Source organism: Cicer arietinum, chromosome 7 (assembly GCF_000331145.2).
Source record: "Cicer arietinum cultivar CDC Frontier isolate Library 1 chromosome 7, Cicar.CDCFrontier_v2.0, whole genome shotgun sequence".
NCBI lineage: Eukaryota > Viridiplantae > Streptophyta > Magnoliopsida > Fabales > Fabaceae > Cicer > Cicer arietinum.
The window spans coordinates 23,692,879-23,711,736 of NC_021166.2; the positions used below are offsets into that span (position 1 = coordinate 23,692,879).

At 33.0% G+C, this 18,858-nt stretch overlaps 2 protein-coding genes across 2 annotated transcripts; both read left to right on the forward strand.

The window, feature by feature from the left end:
* Nucleotides 1-7,848: 7,848 nt before the first annotated feature.
* Nucleotides 7,849-11,127, forward strand: LOC101504000 (phosphoribosylformylglycinamidine cyclo-ligase, chloroplastic/mitochondrial-like). The gene is made up of 9 exons (XM_004509813.4): nt 7,849-8,007; nt 8,360-8,690; nt 9,011-9,105; nt 9,193-9,294; nt 9,411-9,470; nt 9,967-10,139; nt 10,222-10,324; nt 10,412-10,570; nt 10,676-11,127. Exons 2-9 carry the CDS (start codon nt 8,381-8,383, stop codon nt 10,847-10,849), a joined length of 1,176 nt encoding a protein of 391 aa, XP_004509870.1. The 5' UTR covers nt 7,849-8,007; nt 8,360-8,380; the 3' UTR covers nt 10,850-11,127.
* A 4,649-nt stretch (nt 11,128-15,776) lies between these two features.
* Nucleotides 15,777-16,778, forward strand: LOC101493261 (uncharacterized). Its single transcript, XM_073363509.1, has 3 exons — nt 15,777-16,091; nt 16,135-16,316; nt 16,388-16,778. The coding sequence occupies exons 1-3, from the start codon at nt 15,777-15,779 to the stop codon at nt 16,776-16,778; spliced, it is 888 nt and encodes a 295-aa protein (XP_073219610.1).
* The last annotated feature ends 2,080 nt before the right edge of the window (nt 16,779-18,858 follow it).

An 18,858-nucleotide genomic window follows, 5' to 3' on the forward strand; every position in this document is an offset into this window, starting at 1 on the left:
AATCATAGTCATTAGTGCGTTTTCTTTGCAGGAACATTGGAAATAAAAACATGCATATATATATATATATATATATATATATATATATATATTAGTTTAATCAAAGTTGTGTTTAACAAAAATGATTTACATTTTATTTTAATGAAGTCTTTTTTGAAGGAGCAACTGACTCATTTTTTTTTTTTTTTTTTTTTAAATAGTAAAGTCGTTTGACATAATTAAGACATTTCACTTGCCTTAAACATTGAAATTAACACATTCATTCTTTATAGAGAGAATTGTTTCTATTATGTGCCTCATTTCAATAATAACTACATTATTTTTATAGAGTTACATCATCTCGTTATATATTATATTTATATTTGGTCTACTCTTAATATGTCTTCACATACTACCATTAGATCTAGTGGTTGGACTTGAATACGATGATCGATATTCTTCATTTTAAAGAGGATGAAACTCATGCCTATAATTTTTGTTGATATAGTCTAATGTGTAAACTTTGTCGATGTAGAACTAAAGGATACAAATTGGACTAGAAATCCGCTACCTATACAAATTTGGTCGATTCAAAGTTAAAAACCTCTTCCTATAACTGAAGATTTTATATGTCATTATATTACTTATGGTGCAGAAATCCTAATTCTACCAAATATTAATTTCAACGGAAGCATTTAAACTTATTCTTAGTAGTCATGCATAAGATCAACTTGGTTGCTATGTTAGCAGGATTCTCTATGCCAAACATTTGCTATGTTATTAGGAGGTCACTTGATATGTTGGTGCCAATTTCACACTAGAAAGGGGCAACTAAATTACTTTTACTTGGTGGATTGGTAAGGGTTTTTATCAAATTTTTAATTGTGTCATTGTGTGTCTTCATGCTTCATCATCTTCCTTAAGTGTAGAGTTAAAAGAAGAATCAAATTTTAAGTTGACCAAGTTTGTAAACATTATTTTGTACTATTTGATAGAAAAAGGTATTGTGAATAAGAATTTGATAGAAATTGTTGCACCTAGAATATTTAGGAATGTAGCATATACAAAAGAGTAGACATTAAATTATTTTGAATGGCTATAGTTTGTTTTATCACTGTAACACATTAAATAAAAAGTCCAAGTTGTTTTCTCAATTTCCCTGCCAATAATAAAAAACAATACAAAATATTTTAAACACGTATCTTATTTTATTAATATTTTAAAATAGTCTTTGTTTCTATCAAATGTTTATCAGTTAGGTCTACCTGTTGCAACACTTCGGACAGCTCCTAACAACGAATCGAGGTCTCACATGAGAAAAATAGATAGACAATATCCTCAATACCCACCTCACAAGATAAATGTTAGATTGAAACATCTACAACTTTTTTTTACTATTCCACAGCTCGCTAGCAAAGACATTACGACAAGCATTTCATATTAAATTCTAAACTTTAAAGAGAGCAAAATTTTATTGCAATCACCTTCAATAATGCTAGAACACTAATAGACACGTTATTAAATGTCAGTATCTTTAGATTTTGTTAGCAATGTATTAACATTAATTAATAACATATAAACCTTAAGTTCTCCGCTTTTTCTCTACTCTTTTTTTAAGTTCTTTTTACAGAAGATAATTTTTTTTGGAACATTGAATATGAAATATTGATCGATTCATTTGATCATTTTACATGTATTATCAAGTATTGATATATTTATTGTTAACTATATATATATATATATAAATGAAAAAGAGAAAATAATATTTTTACAAAATTATCATAATCAAGTATTGGTATATTTATTATTAGCAAAATATATTGAAGTTACCAAAATGAAGGATATCATATCATATTTAAATAATTAGAAATAAAAACCTTTCAAAAAGATAAACCATTTTAAAAACATTTTACGATTAAATATATTTTTACTTTCTATAAAACTTCAATTTTTTATTTTATAAAAAAATTATCATGCAAATAGTTTTAGTATTTACTAAAACATTAACATATATTTTTGAATTTTCTTTTTTATTGATATATTTACAATTTAATAAAAAGTTCATAAAAAAATCTCAAAATTTATTTTTTAGTTTCATACTTTCACTGCAGTTACAAAATTGATTATAATTCTTCCCAAATTAAATATTCTAAATTTTTTAGAGGAATTTTTTTAAAATATTTAAAAAAAAATTCAAAAAATCCTAAATTTTAAAACATTTTAAAATTATTTTCCCAATAATTTTACAATGACCGGTAAATATAATTTTTTTTCACATGAATTTAAAATAAATTCTGAAAATTTATATAGATTAAATATTTCTTTAATTTAATGCTTTTTTTTGTACAAAAATAAATTTACCACAATATTTTATGATTTTAATTAGTATCAAATATTTTATGATATAACTGTTTTACTTCGTTAAAAATATATATAAATTAAATCTATATTTCATTAGAAGAATAATTTTTTTACAATTATTACAACGAATAAATAAATATTGGGATTTTAAAATTTTTAATTGAGCTATAAATAAGAACCCTTTGCCGGTTATATTTTCATCTGCTTTGCTTCTACTAAAGTTGTCAAAAAAGTCCTAAATCACAAAGTCTCCTTATTAAACTCGAAAAAATTACCCTATACCCCCACAAATTTTTAAAAATGCCAAATATACCATTGATTCTTTTTTACTATTTTACCAACTCAAATTCACTTTTTTTTACCATTCAAAGATTTTCATGTAAAATACTTATGTTTTTGGTGAAGACAAAGATCAAGGTAAGTGGTCAAGTTGCAAGCTCAAAAAGAAGTCAACATTCAAAGTCAACTATGGTCAATATGCTAGAAGCCTTATAATGTAAGGTACATGATGCAATCTAATGAAGGATAGATCAAGGTAAGTGCTCAAGGCAAGAATGTTCTTGGTTTTTACATAGCTTTTACAGATCAATATTGATTTGTTACAAAACACTACCTTTCTACCTAGAAAGGATTTCCACAGGTTACCTTTCATTCTTCAAAAAGGATTTTTTACACATTACCTTTTAAACACAAAAGGATTTTTACAAATTACTCAAACTATTTCAACAATATAGTCTTGAGTTAAAAAGTGATTATTTAAAGAGATTGAGAGAATTTGAGTACGCTCAACTCGTGTTTGAGAATAGATTCTAGGATTTAGAACTCATTAAAACTTATACTAATATCAAGTTAAGAACATAACTGAATCTTCGAAGTGATTGAGAAGCTCAAGAGATTTCGAATATAATTGTATGAGTGATGTATTATTTTGCACTTGAAGTTATGATCTATCCTTCATCCTTGAGGCTTCTTTTATAGACTTCAAGAAGGCTTATGACAACTCATTTGGCCGTTGGGAATGGTCCAGTTGTTATGTGTCAGTAAGTGGATAAGATCACCCATAAAGTAAGAATGGTTTTGCTTAAACCAGGAATGTTCTTGTAAACCAAAAATGATCTTTGTTTCTACTTTGAGGTGTGCTGAGTTTTAATCTTTGCTTGACAGCTGTTTGAAGTGATCCAGGCTTTGTATCACATGTGCAAGCTGCACAAATGTATATCTAAGGTGTTCTGTCAGTTTTGTACTTGAAGCTTGCTCAACTTTGAGAATGTTCTTGCTTTATGAATTATGAAGCATAGCTTTTGCCTTTGTCATTTGGAGTGATTCTTATACTGAAATGATCCTTGTATATTTCTGGAGACATCCTGAAACAAATTGTAACTAATGGATCTTATATTTTCTTCAAGAATCTGATCATTTTTGTAATTTTGGAACTGTGAAGATCGTTCTTCGTTTTATAAAAGGCTATGTTAAGAACGTTCTACGTTTATCTGAATGAGCTAGCTTCATTTTAATATGATCTGATTTGAAATGCTTAGTACCTATCTTTGATTAACACACTCAAACACACATGTTAAATACCAAAACACTCAGAATTATAATTATAAGTCTTAATTAACTTTTGTTTAGTTATCATCAAAATATTAATTTGGGATTTTGTCTCAACATTCCCCACCTGAAAAAGTTAAAACCAAAGGACGGGTGAAGAAGAGTACATGTAAGAAGTCAAATGAATATGATGTATATCGAGACCCTTCTTACTTTGAGCATGTTAATGCAATATAGTGTGAAGATCCTGGTTGCTAACCATCTTAATCATTAAAGAAGATACATTCTCTTTCATCAAAGAAACCATCTCAATCCTCAATAAATTTGTTCTTGACACAATTTACTGATGTTATTCAACCATACATTGATGACATATTTAATGTGATAGCAAATGGAAATTGTGGCTATCGCGTTATTGCATCATTTCTTGGACATAGTGAGAAGTCTTGGTCTTTGGTCCGCCATAGTTTGGACCATGAGATTGCTTCTCATATAAGTTCATATGATAGAGTGTTCCTAAGACACATTAGAGAAGTAAGATATTTGTTGAAGATAAAAATCTTAGGTTTAAATGGATGTTCATACATAATATGGGTTACGTGATAACGACAATATATAATATTATTCTCGTCACATTTGGTCAGACATTTTCTATGATTTTCTTTCCTATGAGGGGTTCACATTTATGATCGACAAAAAATGATTGTATCATATGTATTGGTTTTGTCGACGCAAGTTACTGGGTTCTGGTAAAATTATATTATTTTCTTAAGTAATACTTAATTTTTTAAATAATCAAATTATTTATTATTTCAATCTATTTTGCAGTTAAAGATGAAATATTAATTTCCAATGCCAGACATTGCACCGGGTTTGGAAGCAATATCGCACCGATGAGGCAACTTCTTGGGCAATAGCATATATAGAACATCTATAACAGTGAATGTATATATTAGTCCATATGTCACGTGTTACAAATAATCCACTTAAAGAATGCATATATGCATGTCATTAGATAAAGATTAATTTTGTATGGACTATAATACTTTAAAACTTATATAAAATCACTTGTTATTAGTTCATTTTAGTTCATTTTAGTTATAGTTCATCACAAATAATATAAAGTTATGTCGCGTTGAATATAAAGCTCTAAAAAAGTAACTATACATATCGTCATTTGGATTAGCTTCATGTGCATTCAACCCCTGATGTATAAGATCACCGACTTGCTGTAAGATAGATGGTTGTGAAATAGAAGCATCTATAGCAGTGGTCGGGACACTAAAATCTAGGACCTGAGGTACACCATCTGGTCGCACTAATGGTGGATGAAATACCCGATAGAACCACTCCAAATATCTTCATGACACTCAAATGAATATGTAGCTGAATGTAATGTGTGATGCATCTTGGTGAAAGGGCTCACATATCTCATCTATTCCACATCTACATCTGATAATCTAGAAAGATCTGAAGGTGGTGGTGGTGGAATATGTTGAACATATCCAAACTGTCTCAAACACCTATATGGAAAATATGCAACTACTGTGTTGCATAGTCGGAGGTGGCCGATGTATAACATGATATGATGAAAGGGAATGACATCTCTATGATTCTCCAATGATCTCCATATGACTTTAGTAGGTTTTAGTGCATCAATCATATGTTTGTACTCAGGGATCTTGTGTATACCTTGTTTATAGCTCGATCTATTCATTCAGGCAATGCATTGAACGTCAACACCATAGTCACCTCGTTTACAAATATTTAAAAAATATTCATAAATCCAATACTGTTGCAAATAAAAATAAATAAAGGCTTAATTGCAATTTTGATCCCCTTATTTTTACTGAATCGCGAAAGTAGTCCTCCCATTTTGTTTTTCCCCAGTTTTGGTCCCCCAAGCAGAATTTTGGTCCAAAACTTGATGAAATTTCATTTTTTTTGCATTTATTTAAGTCACACAATGCCTCAAGATCTCATTTACAACAATTGTACTTGAAATATATGATCATAAATGGTGTAGTACGGCTTTAAAAACTAAAATTTCATCAAGTTTTGAACTAAAATTCTGTTTGGGGGACCAAAACTTGGGAGAAACAAAATGGAGGGACTACTTTCGCGATTCAACTAAAATAGGGGGACTAAAACTGCAATTAAGCCATAAATAAATTAATGATAAACATAAAAAATAATAATTAAAAATAAATAAATTAATGATAAACATAAAAATTAATAGTTAAACATAAATACAATAATTATAAATATTTAATACTTCTAGTAGTGACATATATCCACCTAATAGTTTGGTGTCGTAACAACAGACATCTGAGATGTAGTCATAAAGGACTACGAGTGCAATAGTAGCCCAAGTGTATCTACATGTACTATCTAAATTTCTAAATAGAGAAAGGTACTTCGCATTAACTAGTGTATGACTCTTATATGCGAAAATAGTACTCCCTACCAAATTCAACATGTACGCTCTAGAAACACAATCAAATCTCTATGCTGCAAATTGTCTTCTAAATACCTCTTTCAACCAATCCAATCTATAGTGCGCACTTCTGGTCTTTCTAGTCTCCTCCCAAATCTCTTCTGCAAGCACTCCTAATAAAATTATGGCAAGGTTACTTGTCATTACTTTATCTACATAAGGTGGTGGACTGTAGAACTCACCCTTAATATGAATGCCCAAAAGATTGACAACATCATCCAAAATAATCATCATTTCACCAAATGACATGTGAAAATGACGAAGTCTCATAATGCCATCTTTCCAAAATGCAGAAATTATGTTGTTGTTGTCAATCATCTTCAAACTACCCAGTTGTAATGAGGCCAATCCCGACAAATTCACCCAATTTTGTTGTAGTTTCTTTTCGTGAGCAAAAATTTTAAGCATTGGTCGCTCTTGTATAAAAAGAAAATATATAACATTACAATTAGATATAGAACAACAATAGTAATCAATTTAAATATTTCTAATGCAACATAAATAATAATTAACTTAACATACCTGATTAAACCACAATCTAGCAGAAACAAGGTGTCGATATTGTGTAAGGACAGACAAATTATATGGTCCTATATGATACCGTGTCAGCTCACCAAGTCCCTCCTGCATATGCTCCCCCTCATGTACTACAACCTCCTCATTCTGATGTACTTTAGGAGGCTCCTCCTACTAATGTACAATAATATCTGCCTCTGGGATAAACAAATGATCATGTTCTCCCTCGTCATCATCTTCCACTATCATCCGTCGTCTCCTCATGGATGTTGTCGGTCGAATCCTCTTTGAAGGATCCATCATGGATGATGAAGTATCAGCGTCACATGATGTTCGTATTATTTTGTCATCTCTTCCTCGTGCACCAACACCCATTGAAAAAAAAAATCACATCTAATTAGTTAAAAATATCATAATTAAATAAATTAAAAATAAAAATTCAGAGAACTTATTTTTCAAGTTTTCCGATAACTACTGGAAAACTTAAAAAAAGTATTCCGGTAGTGTGTTGTACTCTGGAAATGTTTGCATCAAGTTTATTCGAAAAATTTGAAAAAAAAATTCGAAAACGACATATGAACCGAAAAACTTTTTGCAAGTTTTCAAGAGTGTAACTTCTTTACCATAAGATTCACTCACTTTTTACTGAAAAATCACTCACTTTTTACTGAAAATGTCAAATGATAGAATGATGAAAAATTACAAATTTTAAGATTTATACCAGAATAAAATAATTATTTTTTAATATTTGTGGGGGTAAAGATTAAATGTGAGGGGTATAGGATAAAATTTTCATTAAACTCCTTACTAAACCCCAAATTTTAAGCCCCTAAGTATGTTTTTTTAAACCCCCAACCCAACTGTTTTTTAGTTTTTTGTGGACCTAGGCCGAAGGGCTTCATGGCCCATTTTTTGTTTTCATTTTTTCACAATCTGGACTTAATTGCAGTTTACCCTTGGAGCCCTAAATCAAATGTCAATTTTCTCCTCCGTTCGTTTGTTTCCGACCACCGTCACGGTCGATTCTCATTTCCTTCACCATTGATTTGGACTTCATTGTTGTTCGCCACCGTCACGGCTCGGCCTTCTTGTCTTCGTTGTTGCAGGTTGCTTCGATGTTATTGACAATGTTTTATTTGTTTCACTAATCTCGATTCTTCAATTCCTTCTCTTGATTTCTCTTTAAGTAATTCTTCAATTTATTGACTATGTTTTATTAGTTTGTTTGAGCTGCACTTTGTCAAATTTTCATGTAGAACCAGCTTTGTTATGATGTATTTGTAGTTTTTTTGAAAATCACATGCCGGAAAATAATTTGGATGGAGCACAAGACCTGGCATTTAATTTTTGCTTCTTTTAGCTTTTATATTATCATATTTGTGATTTTTAGCACTGCCTCTGTTTCTCTCTTATTCCCCTCCATAACTAACCTAGGGTCTTCTCTTCGTATATTTACAGTTATTCCACCAGTCTTTAGCAATGAATTTTGGAGCTTGCACAGAAATACCACATTATCTTGCAGTAGCATCAGTTAGACCTAATTTCGGAAAGTGCAAATGCAATGCCGTAATCAGCCAAAGTTTAAGCAATGCAATCGATGGTTACAATGGCGTATTATCAACTTCACGGTCGAAGGTGAACGATAAAAGAATGGTTGCTGTTAGAGCTGGTGGTCAAGGTCTTACGTATAAGGATGCCGGTGTTGATATTGACGCTGGTTCAGAACTTGTTCGTAGAATAGCAAAGATGGCTCCCGGGATTGGAGGCTTTGGTGGTTTATTCCCCCTCGGTAAGCACATTTTTGTATTCGCTTGGATGGGTTCAAATTTGAGAGACCAAAGTGATTGTAGAAGTATAAAATTGATTTTGACATGTAGCAGTGTAAAAATTAATTTTGCATCTAGAATTAATTCCAACTTGATGCTAAGATTCATAGCTTTTGTCTCAAATTGATTTTTAGATAATTGTTCAACTCACTAGTTGTTGAATTTGTTTAAACATAAGTCACTTTACATTCCATTATTTTAACCTAAATCAATTCATTCAAAATCACTTTTGTTTGTTTATTTTCTTTTTATTTGATATATTAATTTGGCTTGTCTTGAGTAGGTGATTCGTATCTCGTTGCCGGTACTGATGGTGTTGGGACAAAGTTGATGCTTGCCTTTGAATCTGGCATTCACGATACTATTGGAATTGATCTGGTAAAAAATTTCAAATACTGATTTTTTATTTTGGAACTGTGTTTCTGTAACCTAGGGTTTGAGTTTTGACTGTTATTTTCTGTTTAGGTTGCGATGAGCGTCAATGACATTGTTACTTCAGGGGCAAAGCCATTGTTTTTCCTGGATTACTTTGCTACTGGTCACCTTGATGTGGATGTTGCTGAACAGGTAAGATGTGCTTTTATCTTGTTTGGTTTGATTCTTCAAAAAGAAAGTCATGTTTGGTCTGAAGTTTTGTTGTGTCGTAGATATGCTTATTCTTTATTTAATTTCCTCCTCTTCAGGTTATAAAGGGAATTGTTGATGGTTGTAAGCAATCTGATTGCGCTCTTTTAGGTGGAGAGGTATTGAAATATGTGTGGTTTTTTTAATCTCAGTATATAATTGTATGCCCTGTAGTGTTGTTTTGCTAAGCCTTAGTCTCTGGCAAATCCAGGTTCTTGTTTCTTTTAACCAAGATGCTTCTTGTTTTATTGCATATTACTTATTAGATATTTGGACAATACCTGTTCAATTGCTTGGTAGTACTTTATTGCATGTTCCCAACATGTCATAACTTTTTATGACCACCAGTCATCTTTTCCAGGTTTAAATGATGTATGGATTATTGAATCTAGATTTATTCTAATTGAAATTTTATTCGAACAACCTTAGATTATTACAATCTCACATTGTCACCAAATAGATTTAGCACACAAGCATATAACTGTCACTCTCTACTAAAAAATGCAATTTCCTTTAACATAAGATTAGCTTCCTGTTAATTTAAATGTGGATGAATGTTGAATTTTATTTTGTACGTATCTCCTCTTGTATTTAATTAATTATGTACACTCCCAGACTGCAGAGATGCCTGGTCTATATAAAGAAGGCGAGTATGATCTTAGTGGCTGTGCCGTTGGCATTGTAAAGAAGGAGAATGTAATTAATGGGAAGAACATTACCGTTGGTGACATTATTATTGGTCTGCCATCCAGTGGAGTTCATTCTAATGGCTTCTCACTTGTAAGAAGGTTGGCTTTCTAGTCTGTAATCTATCAGATTTTATAAAACTATCAGTTTTGGACAAATGTACTAATATTAATATTTTGACAGAGTTCTTGCCCAAAGTGGGCTTTCCTTGAAAGATAAACTTCCAGGTGGTAATATTACAATCGCAGAAGCTTTGATGTCCCCAACGACTATCTATGTTAAGCAGGTTATTTATCATTTTCACATTATTTAATGCCTATTTTTAAACTCCCTCCCCTTTTTATCTTGACGACAACTTCTCTTCTTGAAACAGGTACTTGACATAGTCAGCAAGGGAGGGGTAAAGGGAATTGCCCACATCACCGGTGGTGGTTTCACAGATAATATACCACGAGTTTTTCCAGATGGTCTTGGTGCTCTTATATATGAAGGTTCGTGGGAAATTCCTACAGTGTTTAAATGGCTTCAGGAGGTAATTCATAAAATTTTAATTTGATCAACAATAATATACATTTTTATTTGATCTTCAAATATTTTGGAAACAAAAGTGCACAGTACTGATAATCTCTCACATTAGGCTGGAAAGATAGAAGACTCAGAGATGATGCGAACTTTTAATATGGGCATCGGGATGGTCCTTGTAGTTAGTCCAGAGGCAGCTAATGGCATTCTTGAAAACAGAGGTGATACAGCGAAAGCCTACTACCGCATAGGCGAAGTTATAAGTGGAAAGGGTGTGACCTACAGTTAATTCAGTTTAAGTTTAATCATGTTGTACTATTTAAGACTTTCATGGAAAACTCCAGGTCGAGATATTGAAAAATTATATTTCACGTTGGTTTATCTATCTGGGACCTTAATAGTTTTCCGTACATAAATGTTAGTTATGGAACTAGCAACAATTTTGTTGATTTGCAAGTAGCTGAGTTGTTAGTGAAAATTATTTTGGTTTTGGTTCTAATGTAATCCATAATGATCATCAGGGACATTAAATTTAATGTAATCCTATGTTGGAGATTTTTCTTTTCATTTTTAGTTGATGTGCTCTTATGTAATCACAAAATTGCTACAATGTTTTTGCTTGGTTTTCTGTTTTTAAGAAATTCTAATTTTCTTAGTTCTTTTTTTGCTAACTATGTATGTTACTTGTCTGGATGAGAACTATTATAAGTTATAACCTTGCATTTTATATTGTTCTATGTATCTTTTACATAATTGCAAGTTATAAACATAATATATTTTACAGTGCGTGTCATATTTCTGATTGCAACTAGAATATAATTGTGGCATTAGTTTAATTTTAAAAATCTGATTTTTTTGTGTTTCGGTTTTATGGTTACGTTGAATTTCTCCGAATTCCAATTTTTGTTATGGGATATGACTTTTTTTAAGCAGTAGCAGAACAATCGATTGCTTCTCTACTCTTGTTGAGTGGTTTGTGTTCTATGAGGTTGTGAGTAAAAAGAGTGTAGTAGTGAAGTTGAAAATTTGTCTTTTTTTCCTTAAGTTCTTTTTCACTTTTGTGTATCTTTTGAAACCACAAATTAAACGAGCAGCAACAACTATTGCTAATGTTTATGTATGTGTTTGTGTGTCTTTGTGTCAATTGTCTCTAAACTTGTGCAAGACTAAGTAGGTAGCATTGGACAAGTGCAAGCCCGACCAAAACCAACTGATTCGAGGCACAAAATATACATTTGGGCAGGTGAACCCAAAAACCCCAAAAATACTCGTTTTCTCTCTTTGTTATTGTCGTTCTACTTTCAGAGCGAACCCAAGCTCTCAGGTTCTCCCTTCTCGCGTTCCATTTAGTTTTCTTTGTGTCTCTCGTTTCGTTCAGTTCTCTCTGTGTCTCTTGTTCTTACATCGTTAATCGTCTTGATTTCATGTTAACATAACTTACCCTTTGTTTTTTACTGACTTTTTTTTTAATCTTTTTTTCTTTCCAAAATTAGTGACTTTTTTTTTTTCAAGCAACATATTTGACTAAAATGTATTTTTATTTTTCATTTCGAAGATTTGTAATCAGACAAACTAGATGGATTGATGGGTTGGAGTCACATATCAACACATTATTGTTAAAGAGGTTAAGTCTTTTATGTTGTAGCTAAAATATCACTAGAAGGGGCGGGGGTTGAGTATGAATTTTGTTGTTTTAAAAAGTTTCTCACGTGTTTTGAAATGATATCTATCCTCTCTGAGAGGATGATAATTTAAACCTATAAATTTGTGCTGAGTAAAAGAAAGAGAAAATGTAGAGAATGACACACAAACTTTTATACTGGTTCACCCAATGAAGGTTACGTCTAGTCCTCATACACTTGTGAGATTTTACTAATGATCAAACTGATTAAACTCTCATAGAGGTTGATTACACTTTGTGTATTCTTTAGCCTCACCAAGCTTACAATCTTGTTTCTAACAAGTTCCAACTATTTCCAAGTGTAACTCACGTGGAAATTACAAAGTGATATGAGTATGATTGTCTCTCTTTTCTTAAACACTTTCTAAAAAAGATATTTCAAAGATCTAGTGAAGGATTATAGAAAGTATAAAGAGGTGATGGAAATTGCTTTAGATAGCTTTAAGATTCTTGATCTTTTTATGCAATGTTGTTGTATGTTGACGATGAAGAGCATACTGCCTTTTATAGCGACTTTGAGGCGCCCTTTCCAAGTGACAAATACTTTATGACCGTTGGGGTCTTCAATCAAAAAGTCCAAGGTCTTTCCTCATATTTACGGGATTGTCATCCAGCTGTCGTTGGACTGATTCAGTCCATCCTTTTGCACGAGATTCATAACTTCTAGGAACTTGGTCACGTGTTGTCCTTTTCTTTTTCCTTTCTTCAAGACATGTAAGGACTACATCTTTGTCTTGTTATCTACTACCTTTTTGTAGGTTGATGCTGGGTCATTTTCAGCATGTGAAAGATATATGTTGGGTCGCTTTCAATGATGTTGGGTTGCTTTCAATGATGTTGACCATAGCCCATATCCTCTAACCTAGTATAATTCGTCATCGTACCTATTCAATATGTCATCTGACTTCTTTATTTCAAATGCTTTATTTATTCATTCTTTAATACTGATTTGTCTTTTCTTAATGAATAAAAAACATTTGTTTCAGTGAGGATGAGTATTTTGCAGCTTTGAAGCTTCATCCTCTTTAGGAGGTCATCTTCTCGTATTCGAACCCTCTAGATTAGAATCAGATTTTTCTCCTTTTTGTCTTAATGATTAATAACCTATTTGCTTATATGAATTCACTCAAAAGCACATATTAGTCATTAATCACAATCATAATCTTTTAAATGATTTTGTTATCATTAAAACCATTTGAGAGAGATTTTGTCTCAACAATCTCCCCCTTTTTGATGATGACAAAATTCTTTAGATTATGATTTTTGTAATATGTAAGGAATAAATAATTAAGCTCACCCTCAATCATACAAGTAATAGTTTTGAAATTTTTTCCCTGTTAACATTCAAATTAAAAGCAATTTTGAGATTATGCCACATTGAGGTAAATAGAACTTTCATTAAACTAAGACATAATTGATTCAAGGGTTCTAACAACTTAACCATAATACCAAAACATTAAACAATGTATGACAAAATAGTTCATAATCTGACTCCCCCTGAATGAATTTAACAACAAAAAGCAGTAAAACAACATAGAGTCACACGATGGAGGATGAATCTTCAGACGATGAGGATGAGGATGAAGAAACAGGAACAAAGGATGGCTGGGCTGGTACCGTAGGAGGATGATCATTAGGAGCAACATAACGAACCAAATGTTTGAAATGTTAGGGTTATGGTGTCTTATTACTTAGGGTATAAGGGTTTTGGCTTAAGACTTTGGGTTTATGTGTTTTGGTTTAAGATTTAGGGTTTATGTGTTTTGGTTTTCTACTTTTACCATTTAGGTTTTCTTTTTTAGGGCTTCTGATTAGAGTTATGTTTAACATGTTATTGTTTTTTCAATCGATGTATGTTTTTTTTATGTTTTTTGAATATGTCTTTGGAGAAGAAATAATTTTTCCGAATAGAATTAGATATATGATAATGACAATAGTAAGTTGATATAGTTTTTAATCTTGGATCTTCTAGTTTGATCTATGAGATTTCTTTTATTCCTGAAGAAAGATATTATGGTATTCACAATACTTTTTTACTATCAAGGTAAAATTTAATTTTAATTATAGAGCATCTAATGTTAGTAATCCGAATTCTAATTTTAAATATGTTTTCTATGCATGTTGATTGTTGAAGTGAATCATATTTTTGGAAGAACATAATATTTTATTTGTGAATTTAAAGCATAAGTCTTGTGTTGTTGATGTATCACGGTTCATCATATTGCTTTGCAAAGCTCAATGTAAAAATGAGATAAATAAATCAATTTTGAAAGATAAATAATCATTTTTAAAGTGAGACTAAATTAGACTAATGTTTTATATAAGTTAAAAGGATACTATTTTGTATAGTTTTGCATTATTACAAGTTCAATACTCAAAGGAAAAATTGAACAAATTTTTGTATAGTTTTGTATGTATTTATAGTCACATTATTCCACTTTAGATTTAGAAATTGTGCATGTACTATTGGGTAATACCTCTATTTCAATTCATGAAATTTTAAACAAAAATCTGTACCATGCATCTTTTAAATCACAATTATCTATGTTTCTCTTTTCCCCCCCTCCATTAGGGTTGGACCATATAATCGGCCCGCCCAAAAAACCGCACAGGGATGGTATTAACGGGTCATATGGGTAAAGCAGACCAAATTTGAGGGTCCAAACAGTTTGTATTGGGCAAATGGGGGTGATTGTTTTGGGCCCAACAGAAACCGACCCTCCCGCATATACACATTATTATTATTTCTACTATTATTATTATTAATAGGTTAATATCATCCTTGAAAAACTTAAAAAAATTATACTGGGCTAGGTTAGGATTAAAAACATATTGGTCTATACTACCAACCCAACTCAATCCAAGTTTGTAAAAGAAAAATTAGCGTGAATGAAACCCTAATATCATCATTTGTTTACTAATTCATCATTCCACTCCTCAATAAGCCTCCTCCTTCAACCCAAAAGAAAAAATCTTTCATCACTCACCACCATCCCCGAACCAAACTATGAAAATGATAAGGCTTAGTCAAATAAGTGTCCTGGTTTTCAGCATTGTTTGTTAGTTGATTTGGTCAAGTTTGTAGTCAAGTTTGTTTCCTTAATTCTAGTTAAAACATAGGTTGTAACTTGTTACAACATTTCTCTATTTATTTGTTGCACTTTAACAAGGAATAAACAAGTCATTTCCCAGAACTGTTATTTGCATCTAACAATCTGGTATCAGAGCAGTGACTTGAGAGATGGGTTCAGAAGCAAACTTTGCAACATCCTCCATTCTGAAGTTCGACAACGACTACGATCATTGGAGCATGGTCGTGGAAAATCTCCTTTGATCCAAGGAGTATTGGATTGCTGTCGAATCAGGCTACACAGAGCCGAAAAATATGGATGGGATGACAGCATCACAAATAAAGAACATGGAGGAGATGACGCTGAAGGATTTGAAGGCTAAGAATTACTTGTTTCAGTCACTTGACAAGTCAATTCTAAAGACATTTACATAGAAGGAGACATCTAAACAACTCTGGGATTCCATGAAGTTGAAGCACCAAGGCAATGCTCGAGTGAAAAGAGCTCAACTCAATCATCTACACCAGGACTTTGAGCTCTTAACAATGAAGCAAGGTGAATCAATCACTGATTACTTTATTCGAGTAATGACGGTTGCAAACGACATGAGCAATTATGGGGAAGATATGAATGATGTCAATATCGTTGATAAGATTTTGAGAACCCCCACTGATAAGTGGAACTATATTGTTTGTTCCATTAAGGAAGCCAAGGACATGGACCAACTATCTGTGGATGCCTTGCAAAGTTCTCTGCTTGTTCATGAGCAAAAGTTCAAAGTAAGTGGAGAAGATGAACATGCTTTGAAGGTAACTCATGAAGAGAGCTATGGTAGAAGAGGATGAGGAAGAGCTGCTTTCCGAAGAGGTCGGGGACAAGGCAAAGGCAGGGGTAGCCAACCATGGAATAAGGAAACAATTGAGTGTTACAAGTGTCATAAGCTTGGACACTTCCAATACGAGTGCCAAGCAAATTATGCAGATTTGGAGGAATCAGAAGAAATGGTGCTAATGCCGTATGTTGACACGCTTGGAGGCGATCGAGATGTTGCATAGTATATTGACTTTGGGTGCAGCAATCACATGTGTGGTGATTCATCATTCTTCTGTGAGTTAAGAGAAGAGTTCAAAAATGTGGTTAGATTGGGGAATTATGCAAGCATGAATGTTGTTGGAAAAGGAAGTGTGCGATTGATTATAAAAAGAGTGAATCACCTTGTACAGGATGTGTATTATGTGCCTGGTGTGAAAAATAATCTTCTTAGTGTTGGGCAGCAAATCGCATCTATCACCGCACAAAGGGTTTGTTATTCCAAGCTAGCATTGCAGCAAATCGAATGTTTGTGTTGTTATCGAGCACTCAATCAGTCAAAAGGGAAAGCAAGGAAGAATATTTCCAAGCAACCACTGAAGACATGGCTCTCCTTTGGCACCGAAAATTCGGTTATTTCAGCTACAAAGGGTTGAAGACTTTGCAAACAAGAGGCATGGTGAGAGGTTTGCCAAGTTTTTATAAGGGTGAAATTGTGTGCACTGGTTGCTTGAAAGGGCAGCAACATCGAGATGTAATTCCAAGGAGAAGTACATGGAGAGCATCAGCAAAGTTGGACCTGGTTCACACTGATATTTGTGGCCCAATTTCTACGTTTCCGAAAGGCAACAAGAGATATTTCATTTGTTTCATTGATGATTATAGTAGGAAGGCGTGAGTGTATTTCTTACTTATAGTTAGATTCATTCACTACCTTCAAGCTATTTAAATCTCTTGTTGAAAAAGAAACAAGTTTGTCCATTACATGTCTAAGAACATATCGTGGAGGTGAATTCACATCAGATGAGTTCAAGGAATATTGTGAAATGAATGGGATCAAGAGGCAATTAATTGCTGCATATACACCTTAACAGAACGGAGTCGTCGAGCGAAAGAATAGAACTGTGATGAATATGGCGATGAGCTTATTGGTTGAGAAAAATGTTCCAAGAAAATTATGGGCAGAGGCGGTGAAATGGGCATTCTATGTTCTTAATAGATGCCCAACATCATCGGTGAAGGAAACGACACCAGAGGAAGCTTTATGTGTGATGAAGCCTTCAGTCGGGCACTTGAGAGTCTTTGGTTGTATAGCATATGCTCATGTATCGGATGCTCGACGAACAAAGCTTGAAGATAAGAGCCGTTGTTGTATCCTTTTTGGTGTAAGTGAAGAATCAAAGGCATACCGACTATATAATCCTACCTCCAAGAGGATTATTATCAGTCAGGATGTCATCTTTGAAGAAAACGGGCAATGGAATTGGGATAAGAACTCTGAAGTAGATAACACATTTGATTTGGAATGGGAAAATGAGAAAAGTGAAGAGAGGGATGAGTCAACTAATGGTAAATAAGAATAAAATGCAGCTTTTTCAATGACAGAAACCCGAAATAGAAGAGCACCAGGATGGATGAATGACTATGTCTCTGGTGAAGGTCTTTCAGATAAAGAGGAAGAGGTTCAAACTCATTTAGTCTTGTTTGCTCGTGTTGTTCATTCCGATCCTACTTCATTTGATGAAGCGGTAAAGGAGGAGAAATGGAGGGCAGCCATAGATGCAGAAATGAGATCAGTTGAGAAGAATGGAACATGGGATCTCACGAAGCTGTCGAAAGGAGCGAAAAAAATAGGTGTCAAATGGGTGTACAAAACAAAGTTGAATGAGCTTGGAGAAGTAGAAAAATACAAGGCTCGCTTGGTCGCCAAAGGGTTTGCTCAGGAATACGAAGTTGATTATGAAGAAATATACGCTCATGTAGCTCATATGGACACAATTCGAATGATTTTGGCACTTGCTGCACAAAGAGGTTGGTGTCTGTTTCAGCTGGACGTGAAGTCGGCCTTTCTTCAGGGAAGCTAGCTGAGAATGTGTATGTGGAACAGCCAATGGGTTATGAAATAAAGAATGAGGAGCAAAAGGTATATAAGCTTCACAAAGCTTTGTACGGACTCAAGCAAGCACTGCGAGCATGGTTCAGCCGAATTGAATCATACTTCAGAAATGAAGGTTTTGAGAAGGAGGATAGTGAGCAAACTTTGTTTACCAAAGTCAAACAAGGTAAATGTTTGATCATTAGCTTGTATGTTGATGATTTAATTTATACCGAAGATGATGAAAAAATGATGTTTGAATTCAAAGAGTCCATGATGAAGGAATTTGATATGTCAGACTTGGGTAAGATGAGGTGTTTTCTTGGTATTGAGGTAGTTCAGTTTGATGGTGGTATATTCATCAGTCAAATGAAGTATGTGATGGAAGTGTTGAGAAGATTTGGAATGGAGCATATCAATTCTGTTGAAAATCCAATGGTTCTAGGATTTAAAATCTCCAAAGATGAAAATGGCGTTGAAATGGATGGTTCATTTTTCAAACAGCTGATTAAAAGCTTGATGTACTTGACCGCTACAAGGTCGGACTTAATGTATGCGGTTAGCTTACTGAACATGTATATGTCAAGACCTACAGAAGTTCATTATTCGGCAACGAAGAGAATTATGCGCTACTTGCAAGG